General features: G+C 44.0%; 3 protein-coding genes and 2 non-coding genes across 16 annotated transcripts in view; all 5 read right to left on the reverse strand.

Annotated features, from left to right (window-relative positions):
* TRIM66 (tripartite motif containing 66) overlaps positions 1 to 11,530 on the reverse strand; it is a 54,695-nt gene extending 43,165 nt beyond the window's left edge. For 2 of the 5 annotated variants that reach the window (XM_064715046.1, XM_064715047.1), the window contains exon 1: positions 11,311 to 11,530. In XM_064715046.1, coding sequence (XP_064571116.1) covers positions 11,311 to 11,530 — 220 coding nt within the window. Of the gene's footprint in view, positions 1 to 9,537; positions 9,674 to 11,310 lie in introns of those variants that run through there. The other 3 variants (XM_064715050.1, XM_064715049.1, XM_064715051.1) reach the window with 2 other exon arrangements.
* Positions 11,531 to 14,729: 3,199 nt separating this feature from the next.
* Positions 14,730 to 17,733, reverse strand: RPL27A (ribosomal protein L27a). The gene is made up of 5 exons (XM_064715065.1): positions 17,516 to 17,733; positions 17,181 to 17,244; positions 16,719 to 16,794; positions 15,763 to 15,937; positions 14,730 to 14,906 (listed from the first exon to the last, which is right to left on the reverse strand). Exons 1-5 carry the CDS (start codon positions 17,516 to 17,518, stop codon positions 14,778 to 14,780), a joined length of 447 nt encoding a protein of 148 aa, XP_064571135.1. The 5' UTR covers positions 17,519 to 17,733; the 3' UTR covers positions 14,730 to 14,777.
* LOC135449285 (small nucleolar RNA SNORA3/SNORA45 family) lies at positions 15,130 to 15,261 on the reverse strand. The gene has a single exon (XR_010440711.1). It is a non-coding gene; the product is annotated as a small nucleolar RNA SNORA3/SNORA45 family (small nucleolar RNA).
* Positions 16,245 to 16,377, reverse strand: LOC135449284 (small nucleolar RNA SNORA3/SNORA45 family). Its single transcript, XR_010440710.1, has one exon. It is a non-coding gene; the product is annotated as a small nucleolar RNA SNORA3/SNORA45 family (small nucleolar RNA).
* A 1,443-nt stretch (positions 17,734 to 19,176) lies between the features above and the next one.
* DENND2B (DENN domain containing 2B) overlaps positions 19,177 to 20,848 on the reverse strand; it is a 153,088-nt gene continuing 151,416 nt past the window's right edge. For all 8 annotated transcript variants that reach the window (XM_064715055.1, XM_064715059.1, XM_064715054.1 and 5 more), the window contains one exon: positions 19,177 to 20,063. In XM_064715055.1, the coding sequence (XP_064571125.1) occupies positions 20,029 to 20,063 (35 nt within the window). In that variant the 3' untranslated portion in view covers positions 19,177 to 20,028. The remainder of the gene's footprint in view (positions 20,064 to 20,848) is intronic.

Raw genomic sequence — 20,848 nt, forward strand, 5'->3', positions numbered from 1 at the left:
AATGAGAAAGGTTACTCTGGAGGCAAATAATATAAAGATGTTAGGCTTAATATTAACAGACACTGAAATTAAGAAAGACATTAGTAAGGAGATATTAGAATAAGTAAATAAGTGTTTTCAAGGGTATGGGCCTCTGCTGCACCAGGGAGAGTGAAAGATGCTCCCCCATGGGATGCTCCCCCATCAAGCTTAATGAAAGAACACAACCAGTGAGAACTGAGTAGTACCCTCAAAAGGAAGGTAAGGAAGGAATCAGTCCAATAACTGGTAGTACTGGATTAAGGGCTGTCAATAAGATAACACAGAATTTGTACCCCGTGGTAGCAAATCCATAGACCTTACTAACTTGTTTAACACCTGAGCTAACCTGGTTCACTGTTTTAGGTCTAAGAGATGCCTTCTTTTGCCTCCCTATCCATGAAGCCAGCCAGAACATTTTTGCATTCAAACACAAGCTCACACAGTCCATGTGCCTGAAGGCTTCAAAATTCTCCACTCCGATTGGAGAACAGCTTGCAAGGACCCAGAGTCCCAGGAAGCTCCACAAGAGGAAAGGAGGCTGTTGCAGTACATAGATGGTCTTCTAGTAGCCACTCGGACGAGGGAAGCAAGAGAAGCCTGGACGGTAAGCCTTTTGAATTTCCTAGGACTCCAAGGATGCAGAGTCTCAAAGAAAAAGGCACAGGTAGTGAAACAGAAGGTAATCTACCTGGAGTAAGAAGTGAGTGCTGAGCAGCAGACTTTAAGGCAGGGAAGCCCTATGCCAAACCCTGAACCCCAGACAACGAAAGAACTCCAAACCTTCTTAGGCATGGCAGTGTAGTGCCAGCTGTGGGTTCATAATTGTGGACTGTTCTCCAGACCCCTCTATGCTCTTATTGCCAATGGGAACTGAGATCTTCAGTGGACAAGAGACACCACACGGGCCTTTCGCCAGCTAGAGAGTCCCCTCATGTCGGCTCCAGCTTTGAAACTTCCAGATGTAAGTAAAGCATTCTTTCTATTTTTCCATGCAAGGAATTGCTCTGGGAATATTGGCTCAGGACTTGGGTCCATACCGGAGGGCAGTTGCTTACCTCTCTAAGCAACTAGATGCAACAGCCAAAGGATAGCCAGGTTGCCTCAGAGCTGTAGCAGCAGTTGTGCTGAACATTCAAGAGGCACACAAGTTTATCCTGGGACAAAAATGACTGTGCTAGTGTCCCACACAGTGTCTGCAGTACTGGAAGTAAAGGGTGGCCACTGGCTTTTCACCAGAGAGGTTTCTGAAATACCAGGCCATCATGGTAGAGCAAGATGATGGAGAGATAGTGGTGACTAATATTGTCAACCCAGCTTCTTTTCTCAGTGGAATCAAGGAGAAGCAGTACACCATGATTGCCTAGAGACCATTGAAGCTACCTACTCCAGCCGCCCAGATCTAAAGGACACTCCTCCGGACGATGCAGAGACCTGGTTCACTGACAAGAAAGCAACATTGCAAAGTTCACAATGACTACCTGCAGAGAGGTAATAGAGTCTGGACCCTTACCGACAGGTACCTCTGCACAGGATGCTGAGATAAATGCATGGACCCATGCCTTAGAAACAGCAAAAGGCATTCAGAGTTGTGCATGCACATGGAGCCATCTGGAAGGAGAGGGGACTGCTGACCTCACAGGGAAAGAAGAGACAATCCAGCTGCTGGAAGCAGTTCAGTTACCTGAAAAGGCATATTAAGGCACACCAGAGAGTGAGCTTAAAATTGGAGGAAAGAAATGAGCTGGCGGATGGAGAGGCAAAGAAAGCAGCAAAGGGTGAGGTACAGATTTTCCTCGAAGGTAAGCCATAATACAATAATACTAACCAAAAGAGACGTACAACTGCAAGGGGCGGGCTACCGTTGAAAGAGAGCTAGTAATCCCTTCCCATTTTCGTGGTTACTAGTGAAGGAAGGGCACTAGAAAACACACTAGGGCCTAATTACTTAAAGCCTTTTATAGAGTGTGGCTCCTTTCTCAAAATGACCAAGGCTGCGAGTGATACAGAGTGCACTGGAATGAAGTGTTGACTTTGAAGTAGTAATTCCCACAGGCTTTCTAGAACACACATCTGATTGAAAGGGCTGTTGTATCATTGTCAGGAATCTATATGCCACTATCACTCAGGTGAGCTGATAATGTGATCCTTGCCTCCAGACTAACCTCAAAATACCCCGGGCCAAAACTTGGTCAGACTGGGAGAGGCCATGGGCCTGTATAGCAGTGGCAAATCAACTTTTCAGAACTCCCAAGGAAAGGGGGGTATCAGTATTTACTGGTATTAATAGATACATTTTCAGGGTGGCCAGAAACATTCCCCACCAGAACTGTCAAAGCTCAAGAGGTGACCAGATCATTTTTACAAGAGATAATACCACACTTCAGAGTTCCAGCCACAATATCCTCAGATAAAGAATCACCTTTCATTTCCAAAATAGTGCAACAGATTAGTAGCCATCTGGGCATAGATTAAGAACTTCACACCCCATACTGCCCCCAATCAAGCGGCCAGGGGGAGAGAATGAATCATTTGATTAAGCAGAAAATCGTAAGACTGGGGCAAGAAGCTCTTCCACTAGCACTATTGCAAATTCAAACTAAACCTTTTGAGCTAAAGGAATGCTGAATCCTTTTGGAATGCCTTATAGAAGACAATAGAATACAAGGGGAATGTCCAGAATGTCCACTTACATGGTGGCATTAAGCAAACAGCTCAGAGTAATTGAGAAACTTGTGGCTGGAACTCGGAGCAGGGAGTTGGATAGCCTGGGGTTGATGTATATGTTAAGTCTCTTACAGAGAAGACTTCGGAACCACAGTGGGAGAGACCACTGCAAGTACCTCTCACCACCCTCACTGCAATCAAAATCAAGGAGCAGAATGCTGGATCCATCACTCTCGGGTGAAGAAGGCCCAGAAGCCCCTTCAGGAGTGACACCAGGAGACAATGAACTGAGACTAAAACTTACTCGGGCAAAATGAGTATATTGCGGTCGGGAGTAGCCCATACTTTAATGTACAGAATTGTTTTGTATGGAATTATAACTGAAGTTTTAGAACTAGAGAGTACCTCTACCCAAAGCAATGCTGAATGGCCTTGGTCCCTGGCATTTAATCAGTATACTGGATCCATAGGAAAACCTTTTGAGATAAAGAAGGTTTATATTAAACATATCTACTGTAGTAATCCACGAGAATCAAGTATGTGAGCAGTAAGAATAGCAAGAACAGGAGCTGTAAACACTTCAAGGAATCTGAAGAGAAGAAATCAAAGTAAAGTGCTTAGTCATCAATAGGATGGCTTATGAGAGACCAGATGTAATTAGTGTCTGAACCTCCCCTGGTGTATATGAGCACCAGGAAGTCTGTGATGACCTAAGTGAATCAGACTGTTGGTGTAATTTCACCCTGACACAGCCTGTAGAAGTGACCTGCCTTTGAGCTCAAGTTACTGTCAGATTTTCATTTGAATTCAAAGTGGACACTGCACTTTTTACCACAGCGGGGCCTTATAAGGTGATTTTCCTTATTTATAGCTATCCCTTTTCCTACTGAGATTTGGATCAGTGATTGTCCCAGTCTGAGGTGGTTGGATTCTGCTTAAAAGAGGTAGAGAGAGAGAGACCCCCTCAGAGCTCAGCAGCAGGCTGTAGGATTTTGAGCATCACTTTTGTGCTGAGTGTTTCAAATAGCAGAAACCTGATCCCAGTTTCTTCTGAGGCACTGCAATGAATTTAGGCTTTTCTCTCAAGATTTCCCCTCCATTATCTTCTGCCCTGAACACAGTCCACAGCTTGATCTTAGCTAAGGGCAAGGTGGGTGACCAGGAGAGACATTCCTGCTTGCCACACATCTGAGAAATCAGGTGCTTTGGAGGGAGAGAGAGGGGTTAGATTCCCTGAAGTCTCTACATTTCAGAACAAACATCTGTCTCAAGTATGACCTAAACCTCTGTAAGATACACTTGTGAAGTGTGTCTGAATTTGTAGTAAGAGCCCAGCACATCCCTCTGGCAGGGAGGGATGATCATGGACAGAAAGCAGTTCCTGTTCCCCATAACAAACATCTAACTGGCATATTAGGGACAAGATTAGGAGTTTTAAATAGAATTGATTCAGAAATACTGATGAATAAACTGGCTGCTGCAGCAGGTAGCCTAACAAAATTGAAGCAGCCTTTATAGTAATCTCTACTGGCATTAGGAACTAGCCAGTGACAGATTTCAAAAGTACTGCCAAAGTAAAGAAGAATGAACAGGCCGGGGACCAAGACCACAAATTGATAGTAGAAGCACTTAGTATAGTTCAAGATAATGTGTCTTTAGCTTTCAGTTGTATACAAGCACAGTTATGGATACAAGCAACAGCAGCTCTGATCATATAGGAAAGGGGTGAAGGTAATTTTCCAGCTCAAATTCAGAAAATTGAATGGGATAATGCAATTGATTTTGAAAGGAAGTTTTAATCCTGGTGGATTATGGTGAATTTCACCTATGATCCTATTTCTAATGTGGCCACTGCCTTTGTGCTTACCATATGTAATGCCACTGTTTATGTTATCCATCCCATCATTGCCCTAAGATTAAACCATGAAGAAACAACACTCTATCCTTCAGAACATAGAGTGTGGGCACAAAAAGATGAATGAAAAGTGGCAGGTAGTAAACTTAGAATCCTGCATTACTAGAGAACAAATGGGATTCATTTGTGAAAGCAATACTGCTAATGCCCAGGATGTGTTTGGACACTGAACAGAGTATTTGTCACTTTGAAATTCATCCAGTCACTGACCAGAAAACTGTGCTCGTATATACTGGAAAAGGGTGCATGTTTGAGAACTGTTTGTGCTGCTGTACAAATTAATAGCAATGATGTTATTCTGTCTAGTAGAAACCATTCTAATCTCTGTATTTGTATTTGTAATTTTGTTAAGATTATTGGGTGTGATTTTTCGTATTTGGTACCAGTAACATCCCACCAGCTGATTACAGCCAATTACACAATGTATCACAGACTACCACCTACCCCTATCGGGGTGAACCTTACATTGGTAAAACAATTAATTAAGCACCAAGACTTATTAGAAGTCTTGAAAGAAATCCGAGAAAGTGGAAAGAAAACCTTAATTACTGTCCAACATAGTACAAAAGAAATAACCAGAGTTCTACAAAGAATAAAATACGGATAATCACTGGTGAGATGTGATCTTTGGATGGTCACCAACTGCGAATGGAGTCCTTAATAAGTTGTGTCACCCCATTGTAGTTTTACTAATATTAGTTGGGATAAGCTTAGGATTGTCTATTATATTGTTAATTTGGAACTGTAGGATGCTACAACGAATAGCTGTACTAACCTCTTTGTCGAATGTACATGGTAAAGCGCTAAAAGACACTTATTGTCGTAGAAATTTTCCTTAAGTAAAAGAATTTACTTATTTCCTAGGAAAGGGGGGAATGAGACAGAGTAGGTGAAGTGTCTGGGAGAGGTGAAGGGTCTGTGGAGCTAAAGCTGAAGGAGAGGCCGCGTTCCAGAGACAGCGAGGAGACAGAGAAAGAAAAACAGAAAAACCACGAGGTCAATCTGCCCCCGACCTAGGAATTCCTCCGATAAAGAAGAATTAGTGCTAAGTGTCATGCAAGATGAATATGTATGAACTTATTGTGAAACTGTATGCATATGCATTTGGAAGGGGGATAAAAGGAGGTCTGAAATCTTCAGGGGTACGCATGCCCTTTTGAGAAGTCTTGCGTCCGGCGCGCGTCGTAATAAAAGCATACCGGGCTTTACAACTTTTACAAGTTGTGAGGTTTCTTCTTTTCTCCGCAAAACAAAGCAAGGATCCTAATGCTGGATTTAAGCCCTATTTCATTGTGATACACAGAAGAAAGCCCTACTTCAGAGTTATATGCAGGTTAAACCACACAGAAGATATTCTCAGTGTATTTGAGCTATCAGCTACTGAAGAATCTCTGGAGACCACACTGTATTGAAGAGACTCCTACAAAGTGTCAGCACATGTGGAGGAACAGCCCTAAATCTGAATCCTTCCAGGGCCCCACTGCTGCTTTCAGCCCCATCCCCAGCATCCCTGGGCACCTGAGCATCACCACAAAAGGCACCAGCACAGAAAGAGAGGTAAAACTCGGGCTGTGTTTATGCACAGGCACCTCTGAGCCATGGAAAGCTTTAGCAGCAGGTGTTTTCCTGGCAGAATTAATTTGCAGCCCTTTTCCAGCAGCCACCAGGTATATTTCCACTCTCACACTCCCTTCAGCCAGAGTAACTCAACAGAGGACTGGGAAGAAATGGAATTTCAGAGGCAGTGGATCCATTAGTCAGACACAGATGCCCAGTCTGGACACTCCAGCTCCACACCTGGGACATCCAAAATCAGCTTTAGGAAAAGAACAAGGTTCTGCCTAATCCTGCCCAAGCCCCAGCTCGGATCTCTCACATCCCACAGCATTTTGTAAATGGAAGCTCCACAATGCATCAGGCCCAGCAATAATAACACTTAGGGTGTCCCTTTGTAAAAGCACAAATAAAGAAAGAACTAGAACTTCTGAATAGTTTCAAGGTTTTTACTCCACCTATACAGCAGTAATCTAATTTCTAAGGGACAGAGCTGTGGATCATTTACAGAAATCATCTCTGAAGTGCTAACTGTAACCTCTCCACCACCCGTGGACACCAAGCTCATCAAAAGCCACAGCTCAAATTTGTTTCAAGGTCTTCCAGCCTGTTCAGGGTTAAATAGAAAGAACCTGCAAGCTGACTGCCTCAGAAATAAATCAATGTAGATAATTTACTTATGATTATCATGAGGATCGATTAGCATAAAGGAACAAACAGTGGAGCTGCTACACACACCACATTTGTACTTGCTGTCCACATGTTGCACCTATTCCTCTGCTCTTTTTCCTCCAAGAACCATCAGAATAATTATTCTCAGAGAGCATTAACTACACCTCAAGCTGCAGGCATAATTTACATTTCCTTGGAGACCCAATTATAGGTTATAGGAAACAGCTCTGAAGACAACCTCCCACTCCAAAATTCCATATTTATATAACTAAACCCCTCAAAGTTCCATTGGCCTTTTGGGTCTGGCAGCCAAACAGCACAGTGCAAAGGGTTCACTAACTTTAAACCCACTTTAAGTTACTAAATATATACATTATGAACAGTTTCTCTCTTCAAAATAATCTTTCTACTCCCCTTTTAGAGGTAAAACATGCCCTTGGTTCTGAGTGGCTCTAATTAAAGCAAAAGGCTGTTCTCCTTCAGGATGAACAGATCATTGCATTGCATCACCAGCCTTCAATGAGTGCATCAAAACAAGGTTATTTGGTATCCTGGAGATGCCACGGCTCCACCAAGGCAGCTAAACTGCCTCACTGTGAACTAAATTGTGGCTTACAGAACTCTGTAGATGGCCTTTCTTTCATCTGTTTATTTTTTATTCTTTAAATACTGGCTAAGTATTTAATACAAGCTAAGGCCCTGTGTGTTGACACCTGGAGTCTCCTGAAGCCAGTGCTCCACAATTCCTGTGCCAAAACTTCATACTGAAAACGTGCCCAGAGCCAAAGCAGTCATAGAACTCAGTAATTTTCCTTAAATAAACGCCCTGAAGATCTCTCTGACCAATACTGACCAACACCTTGCTAAGTTTTGGATGTGCCTCACTAACAAGTGTTCACAGTTAAGGATCCACAGTTTTAGATACATAATTTATATATAAATAAAACTATATATATAATCATATCTCCTACCACACAAGCTGAAGAAAACTGGTTACTTTCAGCAGGAAATAATCAAATGCAGCAAGTGGACATCTGTCAATACTTGAATCCACATTGTCTCTCTTCAAAACTTTGGTTCTCTCTTGATTTTCCCCAATCTGTTTGCATTTCTCTAATACATGACCCTATCACATTTCTTGGCATTAAGTGAACACAAGCATGGACAGTTTTTAGAGTTGTGCAGAGAATATGGGCAGAAATTATACTGCCATTTTCCAGGATTTTTTGTTATCCAACTTCGAGAGGTGCAAAAGGGCAAAGAACATTTTTAAAATGCAATTGCAGGAAGTAATAGCTCAACACACAAGTTCAATACAAAAACATCATACAATTAAATCCACCACTTCACAAAGCAATTTACAAAAATGAAAAACTACTAATAACCTTTTACTTTACAGGTTAGGCTAATTACCCAATTTGGTCACAAAATGTTAAGAATTCCAGGGCTTGTATCAGCTAGCAGAATTCCATAAGGTGTTTCAATACATCTTTTTTGATCTGCCTTGTTCTCAGGGGTCCTAACTGTGATTGAGCAGGAATTCCCTGTGATTTTTCTTTTTCTTAAGGAAAAAAAATCCCAATAAACCCTTTAGCTGAGACAATCTTGCAAAAACATAGACTTCTCCCAACAATGCACTTCCACTGGTCCTCATTTGACTACTTCTGGAATGAACATGTTGGTGATATTTAAAGCACTAAATGAGCTTTTATCCCTGAACATCTTACAGAGAGGAAGATTTGCAGATGTGGGGTAATTTATTTTGGCATCCACCTCCAGTTCAGGGAGGAGGGATAAACATAGGAACCTGGATTAATCTGGTTTTGAATGTATTTACACCTTCATGAGAAAGGGGTAGACCCAAGGAAGCAAGAACCAACGTTGTACCATGAGTGGCAACTCACACAGGTGGGTGCTGGGAAAGTCCTAATCTGAGACATTTCCATCTCAAGAGATGTGAGAACATTCTCTTTTCCTTACTCAAGCCCTCTCTTGAAAATTATTCTTTTACCCATGCAGTAAACAGACTGGAAATACATAACATGCAGATCTGTAGAGGAGGAGGATGTGAATCCTCTGTTACAAGACAAGGAATAAAAATAGTAAAGCAACAATGGCCTGCAAAAAAAACAAAAACAAAATCCCCCCCAAAAAAACCAACCAAAAAGAAAAATATACATAAAAGAAAGACTGAGAAGCTTAAAGTTCCCTTCATAGAAAAAAGCCTATGTAGGAGCCAAACTCACAAAGATAACTTCCTTTTTCCACTCAAATTACTCCCAAACTCTTAGTTCTCACAGTTTGGACAAATTCTGGTGGCTATGCAGCTTTTCCATAGGAGCTCTAGCTGCTACCTCAGGGCTCTTTTTCAGGAGTCACCTCAAACACACACAGGAATAAAAGTTCCAACACCAACCCCCCTCAAACCTCAGGACCATTTACTCCCAGAATCTCAGCAACTTCAGTACAAAACAATAAACTAGAAAAGAGTTTTATGTTAGCAGAGCCCTACTTGTAGTAAAGCCTACAGAAACCTGCACATTCAAATATTCTTTTTGTGACAAATGCCAAAATAACTTCACTTGCAAATACATTCATTTTTTCCACCCTTACATCTTGCTTGAGGAATTCATAGTGAACAAGGAACAGATTTTTCTTACAGGCAATGTTTTACATTTACTCAGCTACAATGATTTAGCACTTGCACTTACCCTTTACCACTGACACCTGCATAGGATCAAACTCAAAGATGACACTGGAAACTGGACTTGTACTGCCCATAACTCAGCAATCAGTACAGATAAGCAACATTTAACATCATGCCTTCAGAAGAGTTCACAAATTTATCCTGTCTGACCTATGGGGGCTGCAGTTTCAGTCATTGGCTTAATTAAGAGACACAGGTGTTTTGGTTTTGCTGCTTTCCTTGCTCATAGATTAACTGAGTCTCTGCACCTGGTGTCTCATTTCATCACTGTTAATTATTTCTTGTCTCCAGTCTTGCTTTTTCCCACACAAGTTCCCTATCTACACAAGAATGAAGAAGTAAACAGAGAAACTTCAGGAATACAGAAATAAACTAGTATTTATTCCATGTTGCTATATACAAGCAATTCATGATCCGCCTTAAAGAAATATCCAACATTTTAACAACTCATTAGAACCTGTAGCTGCACTTCATCCATAAGCAAGTGGCAGAAATTCACCTTTCCACTTGGTGAGCAGAAAAGAGGAGGAGAGAAATGGAGAAATGGCTGAGATGTCAAATGAGGATACATAAAAATTAATGGAGTGCTTTTTTCAACAGTATTTTATTACAGAGAGGTCCCTCAGACTTAAGGCCTACTATGACCAAGCATTAAAAATTTTAAGGAGGCATTACTTGCAATGACTGCCTTGTTCTCTTTCTCTCCTTCTCCCACCTTCACATCTTTTCCCCTGTACCCTACACATGAACAGCCTTTATCCTTTGCCTTTTCCTTTCGCTTTTGTGTTGTGCCAGCCTTCCAACAGTGACCTCTGAACACGGATTCCATTTGTTCTCAAACCTGAACTAGTCTGGTTTATGTCATCTCATCAGTTCTGATCACCCTCACCTCAGGGAAGGTGTCTTCTCTTCCTACATGTTTCTAAAATCTGCTACAGAAGAGACAATAAATGATGCCTCCTACTCAACTAAAGTTCAAAGCCTGTGAAAATAGAAGTTATCTACATGCCTTTGCTCATCTTATAAATTAGTAATGAGTCTGGAATGCCTCCCCATAGCAATTAAGACACTTTCAGTTAAAATTACTATGTTCTGCCATTGAGGTTTTATTAAAAAAAAAAAAAAGTTACACATCTTCTATTAACATCATGACCAAGAACTGTCCAAGATTTCAAAAGGCACAGCCAAAAAATGCTTCTTGTCCTCACTAGTTTACTCAGCTTGTTAGGGTGAGTTACAGCCACAAGGGTTAAGGTAAACAACACTCACAACAAGAGTTTCAGTGCACCAGAATACACATATGTAATAACAATTATTATTACCTCTCAGAAACAAAAGAACTGGGTGGTTTTGTGTTGTTAGTGAGAAGGCACTGAAGGACGGGGTGAAGGAAGAGAAAAACTGTCACCACAACCAGAACCACAGAAAGGTCCAGCATGTCAAAATGTTTGCAAAAAAATTTGCTCTGGAAGCTATCTTGTAGCATTTATTTATTTATTAAGCTAAGAAAATCAAATATTCATAATGTCAGCTTGGTAAGTGAAACATTCAGCCCATTCTGAAAAAAAACGTTAAAATGCTGCCAATGTTGGATGAAAAACATTACAAAGGTGGCTTGTTCCCAATACACTTTCTGCTCACACAAATATTTACTCTCTTAGTTTATCAATTCAAAGTAGTGCTATAGAAGAATAGGCTTCAAAAAGTGCTTCTCAGCGCATCTCTTTTTATAACACTGCATTGCAAAGAGCACAAGCCAGAGGTTTTTAAGCATTACCTTCATAGAGAACTTCATACTCCGTGGGAACACAGCTGTACCCTTGGATCAAGCCTGGCAGGCATTCCTTGCAGAAGGAGTGCAGGCAGGGCAGCATCCTGGGCTCCCTCCTCCGCAGCTCCCATTTGCACACCAAACAATTCCACAACAAATCCAGGGCCTCCATCCCTGCTGGCTCCAGTGTGGCCCTGAAAACATGGAGAGTCACAAAATGGCTCATGGCAAGCCCTGCACCTCACAAAACACTCGATCTCTCAAGTGCAAACCAGAGGGCAACACGGGATGCACGATCAAATAAACATTCATGTGGCCCTGTGGAAAAAAAATCTCCTTGCAGCTGAAAATCACGTACCTGCTTTACAGAGGAGAATATCTTTGCAGATTGTTGTGCAGGAAAGAGTGGTTTAAGGCTTACAAACCATGATCCCACTATCTCTCTAGTATTTGCAACTTCTGTAGAAACTGAACTAATCTGTTCTATTGATCTCCTTACAAAGCTGAATTTTCACACGCTGTACACTTCCTGCTAGAAGCACTGAAACTGCAATTAAAATGATGAGATTCTCTGGCTGCTTTTACAATTTCACTCAAATATTTTACAGTTTTCATGTAAAGAAAATAGTACCCACAAGTCCATCATTTCAGCAATGCATCTTAGAAAGCTGCTTTGAAAAATGTACAGCATCTTCTGACAATCTTCTTTATAGAAAAAGCACTTTGCAGTTATCAAATTTTAGCTATTAGGACGACCACAGATCAGATTATAGACCAAACCTGAGCTTCCCAGTGCTCCTCCCAGCAGCCTAAGCTCCCCAGGGTCAACTGAGAGTTTTGCAGTTCATGTTTCATCCTCAGCTCTGAGATTGTCAGAGATGTTGATCAGATACAGACTGCAAAGAGCAAATCCTGCAAGTTGTATCAGAGGACAGAAAGCAGATGAAGCCTCATTTCCTCTGGAGGCACCCTTCCAGCTGATCCAGCCCCCTGGCACCAGAGTCCCATGGAGCTGCTGATGGCCCTGGCATGGTGGCCCTGCTACCAGCAGGATGGAACTGAAGCTACAGGAGTGAGCTTCAACCTGCAGATTTCCCCAGCACAGAAGAGCAGCAGCTCTAATCTTAAGGCTATCTCTTCTCCTGAGGGATTCTGTCTTCTGGTAGACTCCAGTGGAAATGGTTAGTAAGCAGATCTGGATTTGGGTTTTTATTCTGAAATGCAAAAAAATTATGACTGTCTCAGAAATTAACAACCAGTAGTTTTTTTAAGCATTGTATCATGAAGTCTTCAGTATTTAAAATATTTTAGAAGAAAAATGGACCCTATGTTAAAGTCTGCATCCTATTTCATACCCAAGACCCATTCAACTAGGTAGATACCCACCAACTTGACTGACAAATTCTTTAAATAAATTCAAACCTACCACTAAAACTTCAGATTCCAATTCCAAAAATCAGAGGGCCCTTTGGAGATGAGCTGTGCCAGCTGTACCTGTGGTTTAACTAACATTTTATCAGTGCCTATTACACAAGCTCACTTTTTACAGAGCATCTTTATCAACCATCTATCAGGGACAAGTGTCACCGAAGCAGCACAGCCTCTCACCCCATTTCATCTCTGTAATTTCTTGCAGCTCCTGTTGCTAAGACAAAGCTGCACCTACAAAAACATGTCATGCAGTAGGAAGTTGAGGTCTGAAACTACCACAATGTTGACAGAGAAACCACAGCCCAAGGCATCCATGCACAGAGAACCAGTGCAAACAAAGCCAAATACTGGGAAATGCTCTGTCACCTTACAAGCCAAAGCTGGGGCAGGATGAGCAGAAGCAGGCTACTGTAAATTTCAATTTAGGCCTTTTGAACAACATGCAAAACTGAGCAGAAGCTTTTTGGTAGGAAGGGGAAGAGTAAGAGTGAAAAAAATGTGTTTAAAATTTAGTTCTGAGGCAGGTATGCACAGCAGTAGTCAGGCAGCTGGAGGAGAGGGCTGATGAATGCAATGAGCTACAAAGCCCAGAAAGAGAATCCAGGGAATCACAGGCCTGACCTTGGTGCTAGGGAAGGTCGTGATGCAGATCAGCTCAAGCACCATCAATTGACACTTGTGCAACAGCCAGGGCATCAGACCCAGTCAGTGTGGGCTCATGGAAGGGGGGTTCTGCCTAACCCACCCAATCTCTTCTGCTGACAAGGTGACCCCTTCAGTGAGAGGGAAAGGCTGTAGCTGTTGGTCTGTCTGTCTGTCTGTCTGCAGGAAAGCCTTGGACACCACTTCCCATAGATTCTCCTGGAGAAACTGGCTGCCCACGGCCTGGAGGGGTCACTGGGCACTGGATAAAGAGCTGGCTGGATGGCTGGGGCCAGAGTGGGGGATGGAGCTACATCAGCATCACAAATTAGGAAACAGCAGTCCCAGCAGCTGCTGAGACACAGCTCCCAAACTCCTCTGTATTCTGGAACAAACTGCCCACTTATGCCAGATATTCACAAGCAGCAGGACCACTGGCTAAGATAAACTATTTTATAAGTGGAATGCACATCAACCTCACCCTAAAAGCCCTCTAAATTTAATTGCTGCCAAATACTAGGTTAGAAGTTGATTAACCAGGATTCTATCACACATACTCGAAGGTCATGTGCATCAACTTCAGCAGCAAGCTTGAAATAAGTGACAGTATCTACAGGCTCTTGATCTGACACTTGAGAACCAGCTCACTGGCTTTAGTTATTTGTTATTTAGTTATTAGTTATTTCTTCCATTAAATCCTGCTTTGGCACACAGGGCCAAGCCTTGCAGACACCACAAGTCCTGCTTTGATGTTACAGCCAAGCAAGGATTATTTCAGGTAACCATTTTAAACCAATATATTAGCACTGCACACAGAGCAGTTCCAGAGCTGTGCCACTGCTTTGCCAGCTGTAAGGAAGGCTGAGGATAGCTGGCACCAACTGTCCCACAGCTGGGAACAGCAGGAAATGCACACACAGCCTGGGGAGGGCAGGGATTGCAAATGTCAATTTACAGTTACTGCTGCACTGCTGTCACTTGGCATTTCCTCGTCCACACTCCTGCTGTTCCATTCTCACAGGCCAGGGCACCATCCCCACAAATTTCCCCCAAATGTCGCTTCAATTTTCAAGAATCCCCATCAAAATCACATCAAGTCCTCTTTTCAGACAGCTGTAGAAAGGATCACTAACAAAAGAGCAGCACAAATTCAGAACTTAATTTTGCCACCCACAAAACAATGAGACATCTGCACATGGCAGGTACTGAAAACTGTAGTCAGGCAATTTCAACATTAAGTGAGAAGCAGTCAAACCACTGATCAAGTATTATACAGGTAAGATTAAGTGTGAACTGTGTCTGGAGAGGTCAGGAAAGAAAAATCAGAACAACCCAAACTTCTGTAAACCAGCTCATTTTATGCATTGTTTATTCAAAAAATTTGAATAAAACAAAAACTTTTATGCCACAAGCACACAGGCACCACCAACTTCTTTGATCTTCTCCTCTGCTCTTCTGCTGAAGAACTTGGCTTTCACAATGACAGGCTGCTTGGGCAGCTTTCCCTTGCCCAGCACTTTGTAGTAGCCCTAGAAAGATTTAAAAAAGAAGTTCAGTGTTTGTAATGAGCTCACAGGCTCCTACATGCAGGCCTGTTAGCACACACCGGTTAAAACAGAACCATGATCACCATGACCTTATCCAGTCAATTCATTACATTAAAAGGACAATCATGAATGAAGACAATGAACAGAACAGCTGCTGGAGTCACAGGAGGTGGGAAGTGGCCCTAAGTGGCCAGCAGAGGCAAAGCAGTGTCCCTGATTCAGTGGCTGGCTGAGACACAGGACATCAGAGCCAGTGAATATGGATCAGGTGTTCCTGTCCGAGAACTATAGCACACCAAGACAACCAGACATGTGGAGATGTGACTCTAGTCTCGAGGGTGACAAGGTGGGAGACCAGCTCCACCATGGCTTTGTTCCCTCAGGAACATTCCCAACCAGCCATCTTTCACCACCTCCCCAAGGGAGGGCAGTGCCTGCCCACACACTCACACCAGCAGGACAAGAGGTTCTTACAGGGAAAAATGCAACACCCAAAGTGCTCCTGTAAGTACTCAGAGCCCAGGGATCCGTGTGGTGAGCCTCTGAGCACAAAGCACTGCAGCTGATGTGCAGCTCAGCACCTCCCCAGCAGGACAGCCCAGCCCAGGGCTCAGCCCCAGCAGTGCCAGGCTCGGCCCCAGCAGTGCCAGGCTCCCAGGGAGGGCAGCAGAGCAGGGCTCAGCCCCAGCAGTGCCAAGCTCCCAGGGAGGGCAGCAGAGCAGGGCTCAGCCCCAGCAGTGCCAGGCTCCCAGGGAGGGCAGCAGAGCAGGGCTCAGCCCCAGCAGTGCCAGGCTCCCAGGGAGGGCAGCAGTGCAGGGCCCAGCCCAGCAGCACCCACCGAGCGCACGACGTCGATGACCGGGGCCAGGCCCGCCTCGTTCTTGGCGTAGTTGAGCCTGGTCTGCTCGCTGACCAGCGTCCACAGCTTGTCCAGGTTCACCGTGGGACAGAACTTCTGGTTCCTCTTCAGGTGGTAGTGCCTCATGCCCACCTTCCCAAAGTAACCAGGGTGGCTGTGGCACAAACACATTCCACATTAGATCCCACTTCTAACTCATCCTGAACAAGCACAACTCTAAACTAACACTGAAACAAGCATCTTACAACATCACAGCATCCACAATGTCACATTACACCTTTTTTTCATGTTAATATGTGTAGAATTTAGGTGCAATAATGATTAGTATCCAAACCAAGGAACAATTACACTCTCTCTAAGTGTCCCTTCTCCCCTACAACTCACACCTCAATCCCCCTCCCAGCCAAGGCTGCATTTCCAGGGACCCAGGGAGGGCTGTCGTGCCTGGGAAGCTGTGGCACTGCTGTCACTGACCCGGTGACTGACTGAGCCAGGCAGGGCACAGCCAGTGAATAGAGATCAGTGGTTCCTGTCCGAGCACTCCAGCACACCAGGGCCACAGGCAGGGCCCAAGTGTGACTCTATAGCCTCGGGAATCACAACATCCCTCCCCTCTACCTGGTACAGCCAACAGGATATAACACCAAATTCACGTTCTGAATTTGCTCTGAGTGCACTGCTAAGCAGGGACCACACTCTAACAGGCAAATTTGGTCAGCTTTACCTAATGCTACAATGAACTCCCCAACATGCCAAGTGAAAAGGTTTTTGATTTTAGGGTAAGTGGGGACATGAGCAGCTGTAATCCCACACCTCCCATTAAAGGAAAAAACACACAGGATTGCAGAAAACTTTGCTTATTCACATATAAAACTCAGTTGCTTCTACTTCATGAGCATGCATGTTGCCAGTAGACATTCAAAACGTTAGCTTACTATTTATCAAAGTTAATCCTGTGATGGTGCAAACCACCAGCATTACCACGACCTCCAGGATGCTTCCTGTGTTTGCCTGAGAAGAAACATTAAGCTTGTTACATTAATATTACACACAATACTCAACTTAAACTAATTGTTTTATCTTGTGGTGCGACACGGTTGGAATGGATAGAGTTGTAAGGGAGACTGCACTGCCCTGCAAGTTGAAGATGTCGCATAGCCAGTACTGATGGGCTGAGCAGCGCTGGAGTTATAACCCAGGGAGTCTAAATCGTGCAGGACATGATCAGCCCATCACCGCGGCACGCTGCGGCCTTCGGCACCGTTCGATATTTCCCCAGTGCGCTGTACGCACAGCTGCATTTTTATGGATGCGGGAAGGGCAGCAGCAGCAGCAGCAGCAGCATTCCCTCAGCGCCGCGGAGGCCCCGGCGCCCCCGTGGCCGCCTCTGCACTCACCCACGCGGCCGTGGCCGTGGCTGACGTGTCCTCTCAGCTTCCGCGTCTTCCTGAGGCGGGAAGGCTGCGGGGAAGGGGGAGAGCGGCCGTGAGTGAGGCGGGCAGCGAGCGCCACCAGAACCCCGCGCCCGCCCGGGAACCGCGCAGCCGGCCGCCATGGCGGACCGGCCTCCCCGCACCGCTCCCGCCCGCTGCAGGCTCGGAGCCGCGCCTCCCCACCACCCTCCGCTACTCGGCAGTCCCGTCCCGCCGCGGGAGCGAGGGGCGGCGGCCGCGGGGTCCCGGTCCGATCCCGATCCCGTCCCAGCCCATCCCGGCCCGGACGCAGCTCCCACCATCTTGCCGGCGTGCGCGAGGGAGAGAAAGGGCGAGGTTCTCGCGAGAGCAGGCAAAGGCGAGAGGGGCGGGGCGAGATCTCGCGAGGCTTCGCTGAGGCGGGAGCGGCGGGCGGAGCCGTGAGGGGCCGGGCCCCGCCCACAGCCGGCGCCGCTCCCCGTCTGCTCCCAGCGCGGGAAGCGGAGCTTTAAACAGAATTTAGCAATTTTTGAAATTTGGTCACTTTATTAAACATCCATAATAGTGGGAAAATGAACACTACGTCCTTAAACACAATTACTTGCCACACTGGAGTGTGAATTCCTGGAGTGTCACTGTTTCTTAAGCTTGGTTTCTAGGGGTTTTTTCAAGGGATTTTATTCTAGGGGTTTTTTTAATGGATTTTAAACACAGGCCTCGCACTGGATTTATTTTTCTTCAGAATTTTTCTGGTGCACTTAAAATGTTCCATGCTGAGGAACACCATTAGTTTTAACAACTAATTTAGTAGGGAAAATAATGCACTCCTTGGTTTTTGTTCGTCTGATCCCTTCAAGCACAGACCCCCACATAGCACAAGGATTGTTTTACACAGCTCTAGTCTGAGGATCAAAATGGCACCCATAGATTTTTTGGGCTATAATCTCACCTTGCCCAGTTGTATCCTCTGATTCACATTACAAAAATGGGAACACGTTGACAGATGACACAATGTTTAAAAGCTTTCTCCTTTAATTTTTAAAGTGCAAATGGAGCAAAACAGCTTTGGCACAGGAGATGGGTTTTACAGCACAACATTCTTGTACATTGGCTTTGTCTTGCCTTTGCAGTAACTCCACAGCATGTCCTGATACAGTTTTATCCATCATTTTCTGCAGAGGAATTATGTACTTCCCCCTACGTTTACTAGCAGCTGTTTATATGAAGGCCAGAAGCCACCTGTACAAGTGATGTCACTCCTTCCACTCTCAAGAATTACATCCAGCAATCATTCTGGAACTTGGAGCATATCACAGAGTGAAACTAATGGAAGTTACCAGTTGTGGTGACATTTCCTCTGTAGCAAAAGCACCTGGTATTTCACTGACATTTGACATACACTTAAGATGCTTTTGTGGATTTTGGAGTGTGAGGGAGGTAACTGAAAAAGGAAACGACTTCACCTTTTCAGTGAACAGCCCCTCGAGTTTGCTCTATGAGGCTGATAGCAAACCAGAACCACTGTCAGGTTAGGAACTGCGCAAGCCTCAAAGCCCATCTAACTACAGCAGTCACGCTGAGAATGACGAAAACCAGAGCGTGGGGGTTTCCTTTGAAGGTAAAAGGCTTCAGCTAATTTTCATTATCTGAAGCATTTTATATTTTTTTAATATTTTCTTCTTCAGACTATGGGAAAACTTACAGAACCTTAACAGGAGCTCAGTTTCTAGATCAAGGAAGAATGTGACACTTGACCACCACACACAGCACAAAGCCGACTGAAAATTCCATAGGTCAGGAGCAGTATGTGTGATACAAAGATAAAACCATTCTCTTCTAACCCATGAAAAAAATTTTTAAGAGATGCTTCTGCTAGGATAAAATTTTGTAAAAAGGGGTATAAAATGCCTTGTCTTAGCCCTGGTGAAAAACACTGAAGAAACCCCAAAGTGAAAACAAAAACAGCAAACCTACTGAAAGAGAGGTTTGTAATATCCACTTTACATTTTAATTACAAATTCATTTAGAAATCACAGGTGAGTTGCTGTGTTTGTACCTGCTCCACATGAGGAAGTGCACAGGTTTGCAATGAATATAAACAAACAGGTCTATTTACAGAGTTTATTAGGATCCATACATACATACACTAGGAAAGGCTGTACTGTACCTACTCGCTGCAGCTTGCATGTCAGAGAGCTGGGATCTCCCCAGGCTTAGCATCTTAGTGCACAGTGGCTTATAAGGAGTTTACTGACCAGAGTTCAAACCAAGTGGAGGTTCTGCAATGTGAACCAAGTACCTTATTACCAAGTTACTTTGTTATTTCTCCTTTAAAATCAGTTTGAAGGCAACAGACAGACAGACAGCCAAGCGCCTGTGCCGCACGAGAGCAGCCCCGTGCGTACAACCTCTCCCACGTACCCGAGCTCATTCACCCCGCAGTGTTCAGGCATCAAACACCCCTTGGAGTCAGTGGTTCTGCTGAGACAGTCAGCTGCACATAAATCAGCTACTCGTTTTTGCACCAAGCATAACTCAACTCATACTAAAGAAAAAAAAACAAGCACCTGGTATTCTCAGGAATATACAAATATTTACCACAGTTTTCTCGCTCATTACAAAATCAGTTACAAAAGCTTACAGCACATTATGTACAAACTCTGCCCAAAACCACGGAGGAGCCACCACGTGGCACCCTGACACAGCATCCATGGATCTTCTCCTGGAGCTGCCTCAGCTTGCTCCGCTCTCCTCCCGCTCCGCATTCCAGCGCTGCAGGTGTCTCACACGGTGCCATAAATAGGTTTTGGGTTGGTGTTTCAGCAGGAAGGAGCTAGTTCTTCTTGTGAAGGAACTTCATTTTGTTACCTAAAGGAAGCACACCGTCAGTCTCCAGCAGACAGCAAAGTCAATCCAAGTGACAGCAAATGGGTGTAACTTGTAATCAGCTCCAGCAGGGAGAGCTGAGTTACAGAACACCGACTGCCCCAACCCCTTCCTGTTCCACTTCTCGGTCATGGTTTGTGTGAAAAATGCATGTATTTTATGATTGGCTTTTTGCAAATATTAAAATTAATATTATATGTGTTGTGTTAGAAAGCAATGCTGTATTAATTCTCTTAAGTACTGTGTTAAATATAGTTTTAGGTTATAGAAATTGTTAAAATAGAAAATATGCTATGTAAGATGCTTTGTTTAAAAGAAAGGACTCGCAGAGAGATAGCAGCCACAGGACACCTAAATCTTTCAGAGAAAAAGAATGTTTTGCCCTCTTATTAGAAGAAACGAACTTCTTCCCACCTCGAAGGCGCTGTTAGGATTCAGAGGAAGAAGTTGAAGATGACCAGACAGAATCCTGTGTTTGAATGGGATTTATGCATCATGTGTGAAGTGTGACTATGCAACAGGCTGTTGCTTTTAAGGGTTGATCCTCTGTTAACGGGGGTCCTTTTTCGGGCTCATGATACCCAGAAAAAGGTACCCGGACGTCCGTAACTCTTTGTCTCTGTTGTCTCATATTGTCCTAACCATTTTATTACTATTAAACTTTTAAAAATTTTAAAAACAAGTGATTAGCGTTTTTCACAGTTTGGTTCCCCCATCCCCAAGTGAAAATGAAAGTGTTAACAAGGACCGTCATTAAATCTGGTTTT

Source organism: Zonotrichia leucophrys, chromosome 5 (genome assembly GCF_028769735.1).
Source record: "Zonotrichia leucophrys gambelii isolate GWCS_2022_RI chromosome 5, RI_Zleu_2.0, whole genome shotgun sequence".
In the NCBI taxonomy this organism is placed as follows: domain Eukaryota; kingdom Metazoa; phylum Chordata; class Aves; order Passeriformes; family Passerellidae; genus Zonotrichia; species Zonotrichia leucophrys.

Excerpts from the sequence above, each read along its gene's own strand:
- RPL27A (XM_064715065.1), bottom strand. Across the intron at positions 16,795-17,180 it reads CCACGGCCACGGCCGCGTGG|GCAAACACAGGAAGCATCCT; the intron begins GTGAGTGCAGAG and ends GTTTCTTCTCAG. Across the intron at positions 14,907-15,762 it reads TCATCGACGTCGTGCGCTCG|GGCTACTACAAAGTGCTGGG; the intron begins GTGGGTGCTGCT and ends AAATCTTTCTAG.